Here is a 21055-nt window from a genome sequence, read left to right on the forward strand (position 1 = left end):
TTTTTGTTATTGCCATTTGTTTTTGTTGTGGTTTTCCAGAAGTAATACAAGGCTTTGTTCCTTTAGCAGGATTACCAGTTGGACTCTCTCCAGAGAGGATTCAAATTTGAATTCCCATCTGAATACCAACCCAAATGTTGATACAGAACACTCCTGTACTAAAATTAATATCCATCCCAGATAAACCTACTCTGTGACCAAGACAATTGAGATCTTCTAGGTAAAGATGCTATGATTCAAAATATTACATGGAAAACCATGTCTTACTTAAAACAGGTACTTGTTTTCCGGCTATAATTATTCCAGTCTCTTCCATGGAACTGCTTCTGCAAATAGTTTTTTTAATGTATCAAAGACAGTCTCTTTCCGACATTTAATACATCAAATCTATTCCAACTTCAGAGTTCCTATATGTCTTATTTAGCAGACACTATGATTCTATCTTCTTATTCTCTGGAAATCCATCAGATGTATGTTCCAATACAGAAGTGCCTTCCTTCCTTCTCATGGTGGCAAAAAGCATATCCATCATCCCCAAGGTTTCTAATAATTCTCTTTGGTAATCAATCTCTTTTTCTACAAGTCCTTGAAGTAGCAAAAACTTTTTATCAACTACAGGGGACTGACCAATTACAGGCAGATATATATCTAAAAAGAAACAAAGCAAACACATTAACTAGCAATATCTTTCTATATATTAAGTGAAAAGCCAAAGTTTTTAAAAGTATAAAAATATTAACCATAAGAACACTGAAAATCTGTACTTACTTTATAATTAATTTATGATTTATAGAAAGTATAACAATCCCTCTGAGTAAATTTATTTCAAAAATGATAATTACAGAAAGTATGGAAGTCCTGACTTACTTTCATTTTCCCATTTGAAAAATTGTCATTATAGATGTCTATAAAAGTGTTTTTATAATAACCCTAGCAAAGTCACGCCACTATAAACATTTTACTACCTTTTAAACTGCACTGCCTTGTTATTTTCTCCATGAAAATCCATATTGAGATTTGATAAAAGCAAGATATTCTGATCTACTTGATTTCCAAATTTGATTATTTGACATCTCTACTTTTGCAAGCATGTTAGGATTTTCAAGTTTTAATGACCACTTACCAATAATTATTTCAGCAGCATTGATTAAAACAGGGGCAAATCTTGGCTGAGAAAGATGCCTACAAAGTAAAAATTCAGGTTAGTGAAACTTGTAAACTTAAAAAAAAAATCCTTAAAGCAGATTTAGTTGTTTCATCAGTTCTCTATAAAGATCAAACTAAATGTCTTTTATTTGGTGATAAAGGATTTCAGATGCAAAATGTGTTTCACAGACATAAAACATACCTTATCAAAAAATTAAGAACATGACTGATTTCCTTCTCATCCCGACCTGCAAGTGCATTTGCAAGGACTCCTCTTCGATTTAACTCCTTTATGATGGACACCGTAATCTCAGGTGTCTTTATTGTACAAGTGGGCTAGAAAAATTGCCAAAGTCAATATGAGCAGACAAAACAGCACAAAAAACATCACTCTCTTGCACTAAATTATCAAGTTTGAATAGGTATTTATCTTCACAGTTCCAAGACATGGTAATATGCAGGGTAAATAATAACATGATTTAGAAAAACAAATGCTCACTCACATCAAGAACTCTGTCGAGTGCCTTAGAGATCCGAAAATGTTTCAGATCCCTGTCGTACAATTCTAGGTGTTTCTTTGCTGGCCTGTTAATCAAAATGTCATCCTGCAATGAAAAGCACATTTATAGAGAAGAAAAATCAGTATCTGTATAAAGATACACTTAATATAAACTTTTCCATAATGAAGTGGTATCTCTGAACTATGCCACAAATAATGTTCATATGCCCATAATGTAGATTAAATAAAAACGAATCCTGCTAATCAGAGTCAGAAAAAAAAAATGGAGTAACTTGCTACATCAACATGTTCTTACTTTCTTATAATTTTAACTTACAACATGCAACATTGCCTTAATTCTAGGTAAAAATTCCTCATTTCAAATTTTCTTTATGTGGCAGGCAGTGTAATACAATAGAAACAAAACAACAATCAGAGATAATGAGATCTAGTCTCAACAACTCTGGATACCAGTAATGAAATCCTTAATCAATCACAAATTCTTTGTCTCTCAATCTTCTCAGGTGCCAAACGGGGACATGATTGGTTCTACTACTTCTTGGGATTTAGATCAAACCAGGTAATATGTGAAAGACAATATTTTGAATGAAGTAAAGCATTATAACATTATGTTATGATGCAGAGTATTACAAAAAGTAGTCCTTGTTCCCCATTACTCGTCAATAATGTCCCCAATCTAGCAATCTAGAAATAATTCTGGTGTAGAGAAATGCAAAATAAAGTGCCATAACCACACTTTCCAGTAATGTGCATGGATGAAGCTGGTTACTCTAAAAAATTTCACCCTTTAAACAAAAATGAGAAATGCACAAATACCCGTTGCTTCATGTAATTTTTTCCTTTAATAAAGGTTCGATATGCAGGCCTTCTTCTTCTGGGAATTGATTCCTTCTTTGCTTCAGATTTCCGATGTTTAACACTCAGTATTCCATTGGTCATTCCTACAACTATTGTCTCATCTTCATGCTAATAACAATTAGAAAAATAAGTTAGTCTATTCTTAACTCAAAATTTATAGTACTTTTACTTCAAAACACATTTATAATGTGTTTGCTGCTTGTCCATACATTCACCAACGGTTCCATTCAGATACACATAGTCTGCCTAACAATGATTGGTGTAAGACGTTAAAGTGAAATCATTTTTTCCTTAGGATACAAGTACATTGACAGAACTTATACTTGTAAAATATCACCGGGAAAGTTTGTATAATAATACAAAGTTAACGGCATCAAGGATTACATACACAGTAGCATGACTTTTACGATCCTGCCCCCCAAAAATATTTTTAATAAGCTTTTCCTCTCCCAAATCAGATTTCCATATTATATTATAGTCAAATGCCTTCCTGCCCAAATGTGGCTTCTCATAAAACTTGACAGTATACATTTCAGAAAGAGCAGTAACAAAGAAAAGGAGATCTTTCATTTTGTTGTCCCCTTCCCCCTCAATCTTTTTTTCTGTTCAGAGAGCTAATCTGCCTTTCTAGTGTACTATAATACTCTTGAATTAAATGAGTTGAAGAGAGATTTACCAGCTTCCCAGGACCTGCATTTAGTGTTAACAATACCTAGAGCACTGTACTTAGTCTGAAGTTATGCAGTGAGTGGGACCTAAACCTGCATTCATGCTAAGTCATTAGGACAAGTAACATATTCCAGTAATTGTCTTAACTCAAATATCTAATGTGGTAAGAAAAGTTACTCAAATCCAAAAATAAAGCCCAAAATTCCATTTCAGTTTCATGTAACAGGCAGGGTTAGTGACAGACTTAAAAACAGGTAAAGGTACTTACTGCAAGGGCAAGACTCAAAATTGAAGCTGCATAATCAAAACTGTGGACTACTTTATAGGAAGTTGTGCTGTATACTTTCACCTTCCTAATAAAAAAGAAAAGCTTTCTCAAAAATCACCTTGAAAATGAATATAAAATGCAAATTTCTATTTTCTGAAAACTCAAAATACAAACATTAAAATCTATACAACAGTGAAGAAAAACAAAGATCAGTAATGTTAATTACAAACCAATTCATCACTGAATCCCTTAAAAAATGAGCTGCAGGCAGGGCACGGTGGCTCACACCTGTAATCCAAGCACTTTGGGAGGCCAAGGTGGGTGATTCACCTGAGGTCAGGAGTTTGAGACCAGCCTGACCAACATAGTGAAACCCCATCTCTATTAAAAATACAAAATTAGCGAGGCGTGGTGGCACATGCTTGTAATCCCAGCTACTTGGGAGGCTGAGGCAGGAGAACTGCTCGAACCTGGGACGTGGAGGTTGCAGTGAGCCAAGATCGCACCACTGCACTCCAGCCTGGGCAACAAGAGTGAAACTCTGTCTTAAAAATAAAAACAAACAAACAAAAAAAAAAGGGCTGTATACCAGCCCTAACTATAACATCTATATAAAGACTCTGACTAGCCATTTACAAAAAAAAATAGAAGGGCCGAGTGTGGTGGCTCAGGCCTGTAATCCCAGCACTTTGGGAGGCCAAGGTGGGCAGATCCCTTGAGGCCAGGAGTTCAAGACCAGCCTGGCCAACATGGCATAACCCAATGTCTACCAAAAATAATAAAAACTAACCAGGTGTGGTGACACATGCCTGTAATCCCACCTACTCAGGAGGCTGAGGTATGAGAATTGCTTGAACCTGGGAGGCAGAGGTTGCAGTGAGCCAAAATCATGCCACTGCCTTTCAGCCTGGATCGCAGAGTAAGACTCTGTCTCAAAAATTTTTTTAAAAAACAAAACAAAACAAAACAAAAAAAACGAAAGGATAGACCATGAGCCACTGTCATCTGAAGATCAAACTTGGGAGTAAAGAAAAGGTATCGGCCGGTCACAGTGGCTCACACCTGAATCCCAGCACTTTTGGAGGCCGAGGCAGGTGGATCAGCTGAGGTCGGGAGTTAGACAGCGGCCTGACCAATATAGAGAAACCCTGTCTCTACTGAAAATACAAAATCAGCCGGGCATGGCGGCACATGCCTGTAATCCCAGCTACTCAGGAGGCTGAAGCAGGAGAATCACATGAACCCAGGAGGCAGAAGTTGCGGTGAGCCAAGACCGCGCCATTGTACTCCAGCCTGAGCAACAAGAGTGAAACTCAGTCTTTAAAAAAAATAAAAGAAAAAGTATCAATGAAAGCACATCAGAATGCCTAGTGTGATGGCTCACACCTGTAATCCCAGCACTTTGGGAGGCCAAGATCAGCAGATTGCTTGAGCCCAGGAGTTCAAGACCAGCCTGGGCAACAAGATGAAACCCCGTCTCTACAAAAAATAAATCAAAATAAAAAGAAAGAAAGAAAGTACCTATGAAGCCAAAGATCAGGGCTTCTCAACCTCAGAATTACTGTCATTTTGGGGCACAGAATTCTTTTTTGTAAGCGCTGTTCTGTGCATTGTAGGATGTTTAGCAGCCTTCCTGGCCTCTATCCCCTATATGACAAGTACCACGAGTTGTGATAAAAAACAACACTTTCTCAAGATATTGTCAAACATTCCTTGAGGAACAAAAATCACTCTTGGTTGAAACCACCACAAATAGAGCCAATTTACACTTAGCTTTTAGGAACACACCTAAGAATCAAGTCCCAAATTGCCTAGTAACATGATTTCAGTAACATGTGTAAATACTTGCCATGTATTTACACAAAAAATTCCTTTGTATTAAAAATATTTTCTAGCTTTTAAAATATATACATTCAATCCTTATGGCAGGTTACACATCTGCAGATTCAACCAACCATGGATTAAAAATATCCATAAATACATAAATAAAACAATACAGAATTTTAAAATACAGTGTAACAACTATTTACATAGCATTTGCATTGTATTAGGTATTACAAATAAGCTAGAGATGATTTAAAGTATATAGTAGATGTGTGTAGGTTATACGCAAATATGCCATCTTAAATAAGGGACTCGGGCATCCAAAACCAATTCCCCTCAGGTACCAAGGGGTGACTGTATACTTTTTAATTAACATGCTGAAAACTAAAGTTTTTCATAACAGCAGAAAAAAATGAAAATATGGAAATAAAATAATCAAAAATAGATCATGTAGGCCAGTCACGGTAGCTCATGCCAGTAATCCCAGTACTTTGGGAGGCCGAGGCAGGAGGATCTGTTGAACTCAGGAGTTTTGAGACCAGCCTGGGCAACATGGCAAAACCCCATCTCAACAAAAATACAAAAATGAGTCAGGTACAGTGGCACATGCTTGTGGTTCCAGCTACTCAGGAAGCTGAGGTGAGGGGATTGCTTGAAGCCAGGAGGTGGAGGTTATAGTCAGCCAAGATCATACCACTGCCCTCCACCCTGGGCAACACAGCAAAACCCTGTCTCAAAAAAAAATACTAATAATAAATAATGTAAATTCTAAAACTGTGCCATACTTCTAGCCATACGTGGCTACTGACCATTTGAAATGTGACTAGTGAAAATGAGAAACTAAATTTTTTATTTTACCTAATTTTAATTTAAAAACTGAGACAGTAATTTTTACAAAATATTAACGTTCTTTTTTTTTTAGAGATAGGGTGTCGCTGTCATCCAGGCTAGAGTACAGTGGTACTATCACAACTCACTGCAACTTCAAACTCCTGAGCTCAAGTGCTTCTCCTGCCTCAGCCTCCCTAGTAGCTATGATTAAAGGTGTGTACCACTGTGGCCAGCTAATTTTTTAAATTTTTTGTAGAGATGGGGTCTCACTATATTGCCCAGGCTGGTCTCAAACTCCTGCCCTCAAGTGATCCTCCCACCTTGGCCTCCCAAAGCACTGGGATTACAGGTGTAAACCACTGCACTCAACCTAAAACATGATTATTGTATCACAGTGCACATGTTTAGATGCTTAATTTATTTCTAGTATCTTAACCATTTTGACATAGATTACATGCTGAAATTAAATTTTATATATATTTTATTTTTACATTAGATATTAGGCTAAACAAAATGTGCTATCTAACTTTTAGGCCAGGCACAGTGGCTCATGCCTGTAATCCCAGCACTTTGGAAGGCCAAGGTGGGTGGATCATGTGAGGTCAGGAGTTCGAGACCAGCCGGGCCATCATGGCAAAACTCCATCTCTACTAAAAATACAAAAGCTAGCCAGGCAGGGTGGCAGGCATCTGTAATCCCAGCCACTCAGAAAGCTGAGGCAGAATCACTTGAACCCAGGTGGTGGAGGCTGCAGTGAGCTGAGATCACACCACTGCACTCTAGCCTGGGCAACAGAGTGAGACTCCATCTCAAAAAAAAAAAAAAATTATCTAATTTTTAAAAAACTCTTTAGGTCCACCACAGTGGCTCACACCTGTAATCCCAGCATTTTGGGAGGGCAACGTGGGCAGATCACAAGAGGCCAGAAGTTAGAGACCAGTCTGGGCAATATGGCGAAACCCCATCTCTATTAAAAATACAAAAATTAGCCAGGTGTGGTGTTGTAGACCTGTAATCCCAGCTAATCAGGAGGGCCACAAGAATCAATTGAACCTGGGAAGCAGAGGTTGCAATAAGCCCGGATTGTGCCACTGCACACCAGCCTGGGTGACAGAACAAGACTCCGTCTCAAAAAAAAAAAAAAAAAAAAACAAAAACAAAAAGAAAACCTCAAAATATATGAATGTACAATAATGGTTTTAAAATATGGTTTATAGAATAACATTATTTAAAAGGTTATCATTCAAATGGTTCAATAATGTTGTTTAAGTATATAAGTTAAAACAAATTGTGTCAAAAGAGAAAATAAGTAGCTATATGTAAACAAAAGGTCAAAACTATTTTCAACTCAACAGGTTTTTATCTCCTGGAAATCATTATCAGAATACTTATCACAAATATTGCTGAAATAACTCATTTCCTCAAACAGTAAACATCTGTACACTAATAATAATATACAAAAAAATTAAAATGCCAACCTATCCAGTGAGCCAGAGAGTAACCTCTGTCCAGAGCTGCTTAGACATAAACATGTCACGGTTTTGTGATGATTTTTCAAAGATACGAGCAATTGTCCTCCTTTTAACATATCCCAGACTTTAACATAACGACCTCCTATAAAAAGAAATCATCATTAGTTGGATATTCTGCCAACAGATTCAACATATTAAAGAACTGAAAAGCATTCTTCCCTGGACACTCCACAAAGCATGCAGGCTGAGTGAGGGAGTCCAGGCCAGGCTGCCTGGTAAAATCCTGGCTCCACCACTTCCTGGGTTATTGGTAATAACAGTTCCTACCTCACAGAACTGTTATGACAAATAATATTTGTGAAGCATACAGAAATTCCAGCAAAATAAATGTATAACTGAAAGAGTTCATTTTAAGAAAATTGTAATAAAATCATTTTTAAAAAGAAATTCTATACAGCGGTGGGAGTGAATAATGTAGATTTGCAGCAAAATATCAAGGAGAAAAGTCTAATCTGGAAAAACAGAAAAAGGGATGGAAGTGGAGACCGAAATCTTGACTGGGGAACAGGAGTTGGAACCCAACTTACAGTTCCCACCTCTCCACTCCTATGTGGTACCTCACAAGAGGGATCACAGTTGAAATCACTGATCTAGTCCAACCCTCTCATTTTCAAGGTCTAGAGACCTTAAGGGATTGCCCAAGGTCACAATTAGCTAGTGACACACAGTGGAGATTAGCATTCTATTCTCCCTATTCAACTTGATATTTTTCCCATTTGTCAGAGTAACAGCAAGAAAAGTAGAAATATCTGACATTATCAACCATATTTTTTTTTTTTAAATTAGAGATGAGTCTTAGAGTCTTGCTATGTTGCCCAGGCTGGTCTCAAACTCCTGGACTCAAGCTATCCACCTGCTTCGGCCTCCCAAAGCACTAGGATTACAGGCATGAGCGACCACGCCCCGCCTCAACTTATTTTTAAATCAAATAGCTACTGGGGAAAATAATATAAAACAGAGTAATTTCTAGCCAGATTTTAGAATTAAAAAAAAAAAAAGGATGCACACACAGCAACATAGCAACATATATGTTGTCAAGTGTACATACTACCAATACATTCTTCTAATATGAACACATTTTACTTTATTTACAAATGAAAAAAACCAATTTACTTCTTCCACTGTAATTATGAAAATGCAGTATGTACAAAACGAGAAAAACATCTCAGTCCCAACTTGTTGAAAAATGTACCAAGGCCCCTTTTGAGAGCACATTATCTCCTTTCTCTAGTACTAGCAGCTATTCGCTGGGTAGGGGCATTTCAACCAAGAGAGGCACAGAAAAAGAGACAAGCCTACCAGATCTCAAATAACTGATTTTCAAAAGCTGCTGCAGATCTGTTAGGTAGGAGTAAAAGGAGTATGAGCTAAATTTCTAGGGTTAAGTAAGATGGCACAGGGCTAAATACCTATGGTAGGCTCTCGAGTTCTGTGATTTCAGATCACTTACCACTTTGCCTTGGAAAAATCAGTTAAAACTTTCATTTCATTAGCTGTAAAATAGGGAAAAAGCTAACTACCTTGTAGCATCGTCTAGGGCATTAGAGTTAATATGTATATAACAGCACAGTGCCTGGCTCACATTAGGTACACAATAAATGATAACTGCTTGCCAGTCCTACCTATCAACTGTTTGAACAAAAACTTAGATACGCAATTCAAGTGCACACTGATAAATTATAAAGAGCAACTGATTTTAAACAAATGTGATTCAAAACCAACAATATTGGTGAAAGCTATTTTTAAGAAGTACCTGCTGACACCAGAAGACCTCCAGAGGGGAAAAGCAGGACACTCTCCACTGGCTGCCCATGCTCAACAGAGAGAACACTCGTATTCGTTCGTGCATCAAACATCTTCACAGTATGATCATATGATCCTAAAATGTCAATTTTTGTATTTTTAGTTTGACTGTTTAAAACAACAAAAACTGTATGTATCCAGGTACAAATTTTAAAAGGAAAAAAAGTTTAGATGGAATTTTAAAAAGACACGTATGTATATTCATGAAGACACAGGACCTCCAAACCCTCTACTACTGATCGTGCCTGAAGAAGTACTACACAATACTATACAGAATCTAACTTGCTCTGATCTTAAAATATTCCTTTCTTTGGACTACTGTCACTACTGAATCATCTGGAAATCTTCGTAAAGGCACCTACAAAGGCTAAACTGCACTGTCTTTGTTTCTTGGCTGCTTGAGGCAAGGAACTATCCACTACAGTTCTGAGAGTCTATTATGTTTTCAGGACAGTCTGCTTTTTCCAAACACACTTGGAAGACATGAACGATCCATAAAAGAAGAATAAGAAAATAAAAAACAATTGGAAGCCAGGCACGGTGGCTCACACTTGTAATCCCAGCCCTCTGGGAGGAAACTGAGGCAGGCTGATCACTTGAGCCCAGGAGTTTGAGACCAGCCTGGGCAACATGGCGAAACCCTGTCTCTACAAAAAAAAAAAAAAAATACACAAAGTAGCGGCACGTGGTGGTGGGCACCTATAGTCCCAGCTACTTGGGAGGCTTAGGTGAGAGGATCACTTGAGCCTGGGGGTAGCAGATGCAGTGAGCTGTGATCACATCACTGCACTCCAGCCTGGGTAACAGAGTGAGACCCTGTCTCAAAATAAATACAAACATATATACATAAAAATTAATTTAAAAACTGAAGAATTAATCAGACACACATTCTTTCATAAAAAAAATTTTAAACCTCTCCATCCCAAGAGTCCCTTAGCAACATTAAAGTACATCCCCATGAGATTATTTGCTTCAGGAGGGAATAGAGTTCACCAACCTGTTATAAAGAGATCCGGATTAAGTTTGCTAGCACATCCACACCTCACATAATCAGAATGTTCTTTAAATGTCAAAATTTCTTTGGAATTTGGAATATCCCATAATTTAACTGTATAATCATCAGCTCCAGAGACCACATGATATTTATCAGCTGTAAAATCTACTGTATGAACTGCTCTGAAAGATCGAAGATCAGTACATTAAAAAGCAAGAAAATTATTTTTCTGGTACCTTCTAACATAAAATGTTCCTTTTTCTCAGATTAAAAAAAAAAAAAAAGCAGCTGAGTTTTAGGGAGCCTTCATAGAAGGAAATCATGAAAGAAAGAGAAAACTTACAAGTGTTTGCCCCCAAGCCAATTAAGAAATGTAAATACTCCTATATTGTAAAGTTTAAAAAAATATATTAAAGAATAGCCTTAAAATCATATTTTCTAATATGTTAACAATTCCATTTAGCTGCTGAATATGGGCGCAAAGGCAGTTCAGTTTTTAAAATTTCAAAAAGTTCTTTAAAAAACTCTAAAAAGATTTACCACTAAATAGAATCATGTTACATAAATTTCTGTTATATTTTGTCAAATTTCAGCAAGGACATTGGTAATCCTGAAAATGAAGTTATAATACAAAATTGTGATGGCCACTTAATTTATCAAGGGGCAAAATACTATAAATCCAAGAAGAAAATCCACCTTCCAACTTGACTTCAACATGAGAGCCTCCGAGACAGTACAGGCCGATACAGCCCTCATTACTAGCTGTAAGGTTGTCTTTAGATCAGTAATTCATCACCTCAGCTGGGCCACAGACCCCGCTAAAGTTAACCAAAAGCTACAGAATAGCTCCCTAGATAAACGTGTATTTCCTAAAATATCACATACAATTCTAGGGAATTCATACGCCCCATGAAACTGGACCACGGAACCCAAGTTAAGCACTCTTAGAACAATCAGGAAATATAGTACACACAGGCAAATAATCTTCATAAAACTGCTCTATGTTTTTCATCAAAGCCCAGAGAAAAAAAGAGCTTACGACAAAATAAAACCAGAACACATAAAAACCAACTGTCTCTTACTTAGTATGGCCTTCAAACTGCCTGAGGGGAGCCCTCCCACTTATATCAAAAAGTTGAACTCCCCCGTCTTCACTGCCAGCCACAAGCAATCTACCATCTTGTCGAAAAGTAGCACAGTACGCTGTGTCTTTAAATCGAGAAAAGGTTTTTATAGGTTCTTGGGAGTATCGGCCATAAATGTGAATCTACAAAATGAAAGACAGTATTTCACCAGATGGCTCAAGATCAGTAGTAAACTATACAAAAGAAAAATAAAGAAATTCAATATTATACTTACTCTTGAGGAAGCTGTGACAGCATAATTATATGGAGGCTGAGGAGAAAAGTCTACTTTTGAAACTGCACCAAATTCCTTAATCTGAACAGGGGTCTTAATAAAAAATAATAGCATGTTAACAGAGTTACTGCTGGTAAGACCTATCTAAGCATTACATAATTTCTTACAGACCATTTCTCTTTGTTCTTAGTAACATTTCTTAGGTTGTATTTAACATAAAATTACAAAGAAAGCAAAAAAGGTCCATATCTCATCACCCAGACTATTCTTGTTGCCACTGAAATAAATGTATGGTTAGAAAGCCACACTCCACTCTGTCTCTTCAGCTATTGAGTTTACTGTGATTTCTACCAGAAAAAAAAAAAAAAGTTATCATGTCTATACCAGCAAATAATAACCATGTACTTTTAAAATAACACAAAGATAATCATACCATGCAGGTTGTTCCACATCTTGCTTCTTTTCACTTAGTAACACATATTAGCTGTCATAGGAGCAACAGACTTACCATCCATTTTAAGGACACACTGTAATTTACTATACCAGTCCATTACTAATAGATTCAGGTTTTTCAAGATTTCTACTATTATAAGCAATATTTCATTAAACATCTTTACATACATGAGATTCAAATTTTAAAATTTAATTCATTTGGCATTGATTGATCATCTATTCTGTGCTGGGTATTTGTATGGTTAATCTGATTAAGCAGTATGGACTTTTACATAAAATTCCAAGAAAAAATAGATATCAAATTATCTGCCCAAACTATAAGCTGCTGATAGTTTTTAGTTAACAGTTCTCTGTTAGAGCATCCAGAGTATAACATATGCTAGAGAAATTGGCATAAACACAAATCCCTCCTCCCTCATTATCTCCCACATTCACCTTATAGTTGTTCCAGTACAGTGTATCTTGCGTGATTTTTTCACCAAGTATAGGATATGTCTGAATAGCTACAGGCTTATAACCAGCCATAATTCCATATAATTGCACTATTGTCCAAGGGTCACTATTTTGGAATTGGTATTAGAAATAATTGCAGTGACTCTGTCGTAATTCTGAAAAAGAAAATATTTTATATACATATTATAAACTTGTACATATAGTTGATTTCCACTCTGCTTTCTTTAAAAAGTCTGTGTGGAAGTATATAGATTAGAGACCAAATAAGCCATGTAATTGTAACCCAGAAAAGGCAATCTATAGGAAGCAGGAATAATTAAAGTAAGGGCTATCACATCGCACCATCTATTCAGTTGTACACAAAGGTTCTTACACCTAGCCAACCGTTTTACAACACTTGGAAATAAATCTAGCACAGCCTTACAGTAGCCAAACCAAAAAGGCTTATGCTGGCTTTGAGTGTCCATTTTTTGGCAACAGGAAATATTAAGGTGAAACTGCAAATATAAGTTTCCTGAATCCAAGTTTTGGATGACATTTAATCTATAACAATTGTAGTTACGGACTTGATTTCCTGAAAGCCTAAAAATGCTAATAATTAAAAAACACAAAGCTTCTAATGTAGAAGCTTAAAATTAAATTTACTTTAAAAGGTTTAAACTGTAGGAACGAAAACTGTAATAAAGCAATCCTGAAATTAAATGCAACACTAAAGTGGCAGAATAGGATAAAACTTTTAAATAACATGCAATCGAGCCAAAACATCTTCCCAGAACGATTCAATTGCAAAAGAGATTCAATGTTATCAGGTAAATGATTCGAGGTGGTACTCATCATCTATTCCAAGAAGCCTGAAAACTTTACATCAATAACACCACGATAAATAGGTATAACATATATTTAAAAGGTGCTTTAATGAAATACAACGACCAGTGATTAAAGGGGGAACACTCTTCTGTTCATTAAAGTACCTACCAATGTGCAGGACACTGTTCTAGGCACTGGGGATATAATGGTGAATGAAATAAAGACATGGTCTGTGCCCTCGCTTACTCCAGTATACTCCATTTTGGCTGGTGACTGGCACCAGATATTAACCTAGATTCAGCCTTTCCGTGTCCTCCTTCCTCACCCCCTACATCCAAATAGTTAACAAGATCTGCTGATTTTATCTCCCAAATCTTTTAAAACTCCATTACGTTCACTTCACCTGAGGGAACCTCGTAAGCAAAGACAAAGATGGAAATGTGTCCATTGCCTTGGAGAGTTGCTGATTACTCCGGGAACTAACAACGGTGGACAGGAGACGGTGTAATTGCAGAGAAGAACCTAGGTCGAAGCTTAATTGAGGGAAACTTGAACCTGTTAAAGAATTTAGCCACTCTACTATGCAGCCTGGGAAGCCCCAGAAGAGCATGCCAGATAACACAGGAAGGCCGGGTGTGTGGGCTTCCCTCAATGGGAGCCGCCTTCACCTACCTCCACCGAGCCCCAAAGGGTCCGACGAGACACCTCGACCCAAGGACAATTAATCGGACTGGGCCAGCTCCCTATCCCCTGGACAGTTCAGCAGCACTGGCGTAAAAATCACGTGGACCTTCAAGGAGCCGGCGACACACACAGCGAACCTAACGTCGCGCGAAAATGACGTACCAGCGCACGCTCAAGATACTCACGCAACCCGGCGGCGCAGAGGCGAGTCAGGTGGGCGGGGCGATCTGGAGCAGGAGGCGTGACCGGAGGGCGAAAATAGGGCTTCCTCTGCTCTGGTGACCCAGAACCGTCAACTGAAATGACCCTATCTGTGTAGTACTCCGGCAGGATGGGCCTTGGCGCGTAAAGGCGGCAAAAAAAAAAAAAAAAAGGAGAGAGAGACAAAGAAAAGAAAACCTGAAAGTCTCAGCTGCACTGCTACAGAACGTTTTTCAGCCAGAAGGCGAAAGAAGAAATCGGAAGTGACGTCGCGGCCAAAACAAGCCCGGGCTTGGAGGCCTGTACTGAAGCTGGCCTCAGATGGGAAGGCTCGACTCGCTGTCTGCTGTCGTCGGTGGTCGCGAGACCCTGCACTCTCACCGGGTCGGCCTCCAGCCCCCGTGCCCGGGATCCGCTCGCCGCGGATGAGCGAGAGTTTCTTCCTGGGACTTTTCGGGCACAGCTGGCCGGTGGCGACAGAACGGACTTCCTTTCCTACAAGAGTCTCCCCTCCAGCGGGCTCCTGTCTCGGGACGCTGGGACACCTGTAGCCTGTGAGGCATCATTTATTTTCATAGCACCTTCCTCTCCTTGTAGGATAATTCCAGGATCAGGAAGAAACGAGGGGCTCCTGTTATTAACATCCGCAGGAACTAGCATAGCTACCCACTGTATCTCCTTAGACTCTCTATCCCTTCATCCCTGGGCTCTGACAGATCAAGGTGAACCTAGCTATCTATTGCCTTACCCCCTTTTTCTCACCACCTCCTCTTCTAAGTCGTGTTTACCCCAGCCCCCTCACCACCCCCCCGCCTCCCTCACCCCCGCCTCCCTCTCCTGTTCTTCAAAATTTTGTCTTACCAATCAAGTTTGCTTCTCCTCTCATTAGACTGCTGTGCCAAGATAAGCGTTCTTTTTCCACCCACCCCTTCCCCTAAGCACATTTGCTATTCTCCTCTCGAAGACCTGTAATACCATCTATAAACCTTGATTTGTAACATGGAAGCTGTTTAGAGCTGGAAAGAATATTAGAAAGGCCTATTTCAACACCTTTTTATAATAGGTGAATTTCAGAAAACTTGTATTATTTGTTTGTCCAGGATTGCCCAGCTCGTTAGTAGCGATATTGGGAGTGGAAAGCCAGGTCTAATCAGCAAATGTTAGAAATAGAAAAAAAGAGTATGGAAAAAATTATTAAAGTTAAGATCAGAAAACATTTACGGAGCACCTGGTAGGACCAAGTACTGTTTTGTGTGCAGAGATTGGTAAGAGTGGTCCCCATCCTAGGGGAGTTTTCAATTTAGGTGTTATTTAAATGGTCAAGAGAATGGTAAATGCTAAAATACAGATATATGCAGGGTACTCAGAGAGCTTAGGGGAGTTGCACTTAGCCAACTGCTGGATAGGAGAAAGGGGGAGATGGTTCTTCCTTTAGGAAACACAGTTGGGATTGTCCAGTACCTTTTAAGACAGCATGGACTAATGCATTGCACATCCATCTCCCTTTGAATCACTGAACTTACTTTCTTTTCTGGTTTCCTTCTTTTTGCCGAAATGTATTAACCTTCTTCCTGCCCTTTTTTTCCCCCCTTACTATACTATGTGTTATTTATTCAACTCTCTCGTGGAGGTTTTGGCTTTGTTCAGTGCTGCCTCATTTTAATGGTCAGAGTGATGGAGTAAGAAGAGCTGAGTAAGCCCTCATAATTCATGAGTTTCCTTTTTCTCCTCTCCTAGGTGGACATATGATTATCTGATCTGCCTACTCAAAGGATTGTTATAAGGATTAATCTTTGAAAATGTTTTTAAAATTGTAAAAGGTGGTTATCTGTAAATGTAGGGTTTGGTGATCCTTGCTCCACTGTGATCCTAATGCATTTTTCTTTTAATTTGAATTCCAATTTTATAACACCCTGCACCCTCTCAAAACTTCTAAGAGGCAATAAACCCTAACGTGAAAAAATTAACTGGATGTTATTAATATCCTTCCTGTCCCAAATGATAATGTATCTAAGACAATTACACATCTTGGAAAGCCAATCGATAATCTACCTACTTTATTTGTCATGAAACCTACATTAAGTTGCTAATGCTTAATCTGAACAAAAATTGATAAATGTACCTTCAGTTCATGAAAACCAAAGTTTTGTAAAGTCTTTCACGGTCTGGGAATCACAGGTGTTACAGATAACAATGCCAATAAACGTGGATACAACATGAATTATATCATTTCTAAATTCAAACTAAGGGCCACCTATATAAACATAGCATATTAAAGAACTAACCTTAGGTAAGAAGTTAAAGTTTATTTTCATTGTTAGCCTGATCTTTTATCCATTTGGCAATATTCAGGTATAGGATATGGGAGAAACAGTAACTAAAATTTATTGGAATTTAATGATGGAGGTGAGAATGTCACTGTCCAGTATTTCATTTGGTCTTTACCAGAACCCTGTAAGGTTAATGGTGGTATCCCTATTTTATAAATGACACGGAAACTCAGAGGGATTGAGTAACTTATACAGGTCACACAGCTAATTAATGGCAAAGCTTGGATACATACTCAGGTTTCTCTACCTCTGAACATTATATGCTTTCTATTATGTATAGGTGCTTTCAAGAACATTGTTTCGATACTGGATTGAAAATGATTATTTTGTGTATTTTTGCCTAAGTTGATAGAATACTTTTAATTTTCTAATTTTTTTCTTTCAGATTTTTAAATATCCAAATTCCAAGAATACACTGGATACTGCTCTTATAAAACCAAAAGGAAATCATGAAGAAATGTTTTAATTATTGAAACTACAGTTGAAATCATGGCTACATCAACAAATCTGGATATTGGAGCCCAGCTTATAGTGGAAGAGTGTCCCAGCACTTATAGCCTAACTGGCATGCCAGACATTAAAATAGAACATCCACTGGACCCAAATTCAGAAGAAGGGTCAGCTCAGGGTGTTGCCATGGGAATGAAATTCATATTGCCTAACCGATTTGATATGAATGTGTGTTCTCGATTTGTGAAGTCCTTAAATGAAGAAGATAGTAAAAATATTCAAGATCAGGTTAACTCTGACCTGGAGGTGGCATCTGTCCTATTTAAAGGTTGAAAGTTATGGTATAAATATCTGCATTTGTTTTTGTTTTTGTGTGTTTGGGTTTTTTTCCCAATCATGAAATTTTGAGTTTGGGAAGACAGTTTAGAAGTCATTTTTTAATATGATTTTCTGGAATCTCACAGAAGCCAAATTAAAATAATTTCAGATTATATAATATTTAAAGGAAGTACATGTTGATTTTTTTAAAAACTTCCTTTTAATGTTTGTTTACAAATTCCCTAATGAAGTTCCCTATTGTTCCTTTAAAAATCATAGGGCCGGCCGGGCATGGTGGCTCAAGCCTGTGATCCCAGCACTGTGGGAGGCTGAGGCGGGCGGATCACAAGATCAGGAGATCGAGACCATCCTGGCTAACACGGTGAAACCCCGTCTCTACTAAAAAATACAAAAAAAAAACTAGCCGGGCGAGGTGGCGGGCGCCTGTAGTCCCAGCTACTCCGGAGGCTGAGGCAGGAGAATGGGGTAAACCCGGGAGGCGGAGCTTGCAGTGAGCTGAGATCCGGCCACTGCACTCCAGCCTGGGCCACAGAGCTAGACTCCGTCTCAGAAAAAAAAAAAAAAAAAAAAAAAATCATAGGGCTGGGCACGGTGGCTCATGCCTGTAATCCCAGCACTTTGGGAGACCGAGGTGGGCAAAGTGACCTCCTCACTTGAGGTCAGGAGTTCAAGACCAGCCTAGCCAACATGGTGAAACCTCGTCTCTACTAAAAATACAAAAATTAGCCAGGCATGGTGGCACACACCTGTAATCCCAGTTACTCAGGAGGCTGAGGCACAAGAATTGCTTGAACCAGAGAGGCGGTGGTTGCAGTGAGCTGAGATTATGCCACTGCACTCCAGCCTGGGCAATAGAGTGAGACTCTGTCTCAAAAAATAAAATAATAAGAAAAAAAGTTCGTGTTCCTTTTAGAAATGAATTAGTGTAACATCCCTTCCTGAATATTCCTGTTCTATGAATATTTAAGGTGCATTCACTTTCTATGCTTTAATGCATTGAAGTCTGTCATCATGCCCTAGATTTGCTTTTATAATGATACCCTGAATAATAAAACTATTCTCTTAGGATAACATCACTCAAGATTAATATTTTTTTCCAGAACTTTCACTGTGGTAGTACAGTACAGACTTTTTTTTTTTTTTTTTTTTTTGAGTGGAAGCCTCGTTCTGTCGCCTAGACTGGAGTGCAGTGGCGAGATCTTGGCTCACTGCAACCTCCACCTTCTGGGTTCAAGCAATTCTCCTGCCTCAGCCTCCCGAGTAGCTGGGATTACAGGCGTACACCACCATGCCCAGCTAATTTTTTGTATTTTTAGTAGAGACGGGGTTTCACCATGTCGGCCAGGCTGGTCTCGAACTCCTGACCTCAGGTGATCCACCTGCCTTGGCCTCCCAAAGTGATGGAATTACAGGCTTGAGCACCATGCCCAGCCTAGATTAACTCGCCACTATGCAAACAAGGAAGTATGGACTTTCTATGATAAAAACAAGTTAGTATCACTTGATAAATAGTTTAATTGAAGCTATTATACCTCATGTATTTCTTTTTAAATGTAGGCATTGACATAGAACTCTTATTGAAATGCTTTTAATATGTTTACATTTGTTTTTTACTTAGCTGAATGCAATATCCATACATCTCCTTCTCCGGGAATTCAAGTAAGGCATGTCTACACCCCATCTACAACAAAGCATTTCTCACCCATAAAACAGTCAACTACTTTAACCAACAAACACAGAGGAAATGAGGTCTCTACCACACCTCTGTTAGCAAATTGTAAGTATTTGCCACTGATGTATTACTATATGCTTAATATAATACTTTCAAGAATTTGACTTTAAAACATTATTTCCATTAAATGCATATTCTTTGGATAAAGAAAATGTATTATACTACACAAAGGAATGCTATTCAACCTTAAAAAAGAAGGAAATTCTGTCACTTAGCGACACATGGATGAACGTGGAGGACATTATGCTAAATGAAATAAGTCAGGCATAGAAAGACAAATACCACACGATCTCACTATATGGGACATCTGGAAAAGTAGAACTCAGTGGAAGTACACAGTAAACTGGTGTTTACCAGAGGCTGGGAGAGGTGAGTAGATGCTGAAAGGGTAGAGATATTGATCAAAGGATACAAAGTTTTAGCTAGACAGGAGGACTACTTAATGCCGTATTGTGCACAATGGTGACTATAATAAATATAATTCAGTGAAGGCTGGGCATGGTGGCTCACACCTGTAATCCCAACACTTTGGGAGGCCGAGACTGGTGGATTGCTTGAGCTCAGGAATTCGAGACTGGCCAGGGCAACACAGCAAGACCCTGTCTCTACTAAAAATACAAAAAATAAAAAACGAAAAAATTTTTAGAAATAGCCAGGTGTGGTGGTGCATGCCTCTGTTCCCAGCTTCTTGGGAGGCTGAGGTGAGAGGATCACTTGAACCTGGGAGGAGGAGGTTGCAATGAGCTGAGATTGCACTGTTGTACTCCAGCCTGGGTGACAGAGTGAAACCCTGTCTCAGAAAAATAAAAATAAAAAATAATAATGTATTATATTTTTCAAAATTGCTAAAAGAGTAAATTTTAAATGTTTTCACCACAAAAAAGTAAGTATGTGAGGTGATAGATGTTAATTGGCTTTAATCATTCCATAATATAAACATATATTAAAATACCCCTTTGTACTCCATAGATATACACAATTATTGTCAATTAAAAATAAATAAATAAATGCATTATACTTAAGTTTTTTGAAAGCTTAAGTGATGTCCTGGTAGTTTTAGCAATTGAAAACTTTTTCATATATTATTACATTTTTTAATATTTCACGTGGGGCTAGACACAGTGGGTCACACCTATAATCCCAGCACTTTGGGATACTGAGGTAGGATTACTTGAGCTCAGGAGTTCAAGACCAGCCTGAGCAACATAACAAGACCCCATCTCTACCAAAAAAATTTTTTTTAATTAGCCAGGTGTGGTGGCATGCACCTGTAGTCCCAGATACTCAAGAGGCTTGGCAGGAGGATCACTTGAGCCCAGGAGGTCAAGACTACAATGAGCTGTGATCACACCACTGCACCCCAGCCTGAGCAGCAGAGTGAGACCCTGATTCCAATCAATCAATAATAAATAGTTCATGTGTTATATTTCTCTGTTGAGAGCAAATACAGATTAAAATATTATGAAAACTTAAAAGTTTTACTATAAAAATGAGTTAGTAATGAGATTACAGATAATAATTCTGAGCCTTTTGAAATTAAAACACTGTCAGTGTTGTCATGTTCTTGGAGTTCAAGGCTTCACATTTTACTTATAAACCAGATCACTGATCAATAAATGATTCTGTAGTAAAAGCTGAGTGATTTGCACTGTAATTTTGAATTTGAATATAATATGAATATGAAACTGCCCCTTTTAATACCTTGAATCCACAACTTTTTAAGTGTAGAATCATTCTAGAGGAAGTAAAGTGTTTCTATTTAAACTACAAAAATATTCTATGTAGCATAAGTATGTTCAAAA

The 21055-nt window shown here is 38.1% G+C and overlaps 2 protein-coding genes across 5 annotated transcripts in view; one reads left to right on the forward strand and one right to left on the reverse strand.

Annotated features, from left to right (window-relative positions):
- On the reverse strand, window positions 1-14517 carry UTP15 (UTP15 small subunit processome component). Of its 2 annotated transcripts, none has more exons than XM_023207968.1 (13): window positions 14387-14517; window positions 12693-12865; window positions 11805-11897; window positions 11528-11712; window positions 10449-10627; window positions 9402-9527; window positions 7595-7730; window positions 3462-3546; window positions 2483-2632; window positions 1650-1751; window positions 1349-1482; window positions 1124-1182; window positions 1-648 (listed from the first exon to the last, which is right to left on the reverse strand). In XM_023207968.1, exons 2-13 carry the CDS (start codon window positions 12780-12782, stop codon window positions 431-433), a joined length of 1557 nt encoding a protein of 518 aa, XP_023063736.1. In that variant the 5' UTR covers window positions 12783-12865; window positions 14387-14517; the 3' UTR covers window positions 1-430. The 2 variants fall into 2 exon arrangements, with proteins under 2 accessions (XP_023063736.1, XP_023063735.1); XM_023207967.1 differs by lacking the exon at window positions 14387-14517 and adding an exon at window positions 14190-14363.
- ANKRA2 (ankyrin repeat family A member 2) overlaps window positions 14431-21055 on the forward strand; it is a 13785-nt gene continuing 7160 nt past the window's right edge. The window contains exons 1-3 of one of the 3 annotated variants that reach the window (XM_023207969.3): window positions 14431-14956; window positions 17118-17510; window positions 19140-19298. In XM_023207969.3, the coding sequence (XP_023063737.1) occupies window positions 17222-17510; window positions 19140-19298 (448 nt within the window). In that variant the 5' untranslated portion in view covers window positions 14431-14956; window positions 17118-17221. Of the gene's footprint in view, window positions 14957-17117; window positions 17524-18850; window positions 19012-19139; window positions 19299-21055 lie in introns of those variants that run through there. The other 2 variants (XM_023207970.2, XM_023207971.1) reach the window with 2 other exon arrangements.

Source organism: Piliocolobus tephrosceles, chromosome 4, assembly GCF_002776525.5.
Source record: "Piliocolobus tephrosceles isolate RC106 chromosome 4, ASM277652v3, whole genome shotgun sequence".
Lineage (NCBI taxonomy): Eukaryota > Metazoa > Chordata > Mammalia > Primates > Cercopithecidae > Piliocolobus > Piliocolobus tephrosceles.

Excerpts from the sequence above, each read along its gene's own strand:
- UTP15 (XM_023207968.1), bottom strand. The coding sequence starts at position 12,782 with ATGGCTGGTTATAAGCCTGTAGCTATTCAGACATATCCTATACTTGGT. Across the intron at positions 11,898-12,692 it reads TGTACTGGAACAACTATAAG|ACCCCTGTTCAGATTAAGGA; the intron begins GTGAATGTGGGA and ends TTTTTTATTAAG. Across the intron at positions 1,183-1,348 it reads GTTCTTAATTTTTTGATAAG|GCATCTTTCTCAGCCAAGAT; the intron begins GTATGTTTTATG and ends TTTACTTTGTAG.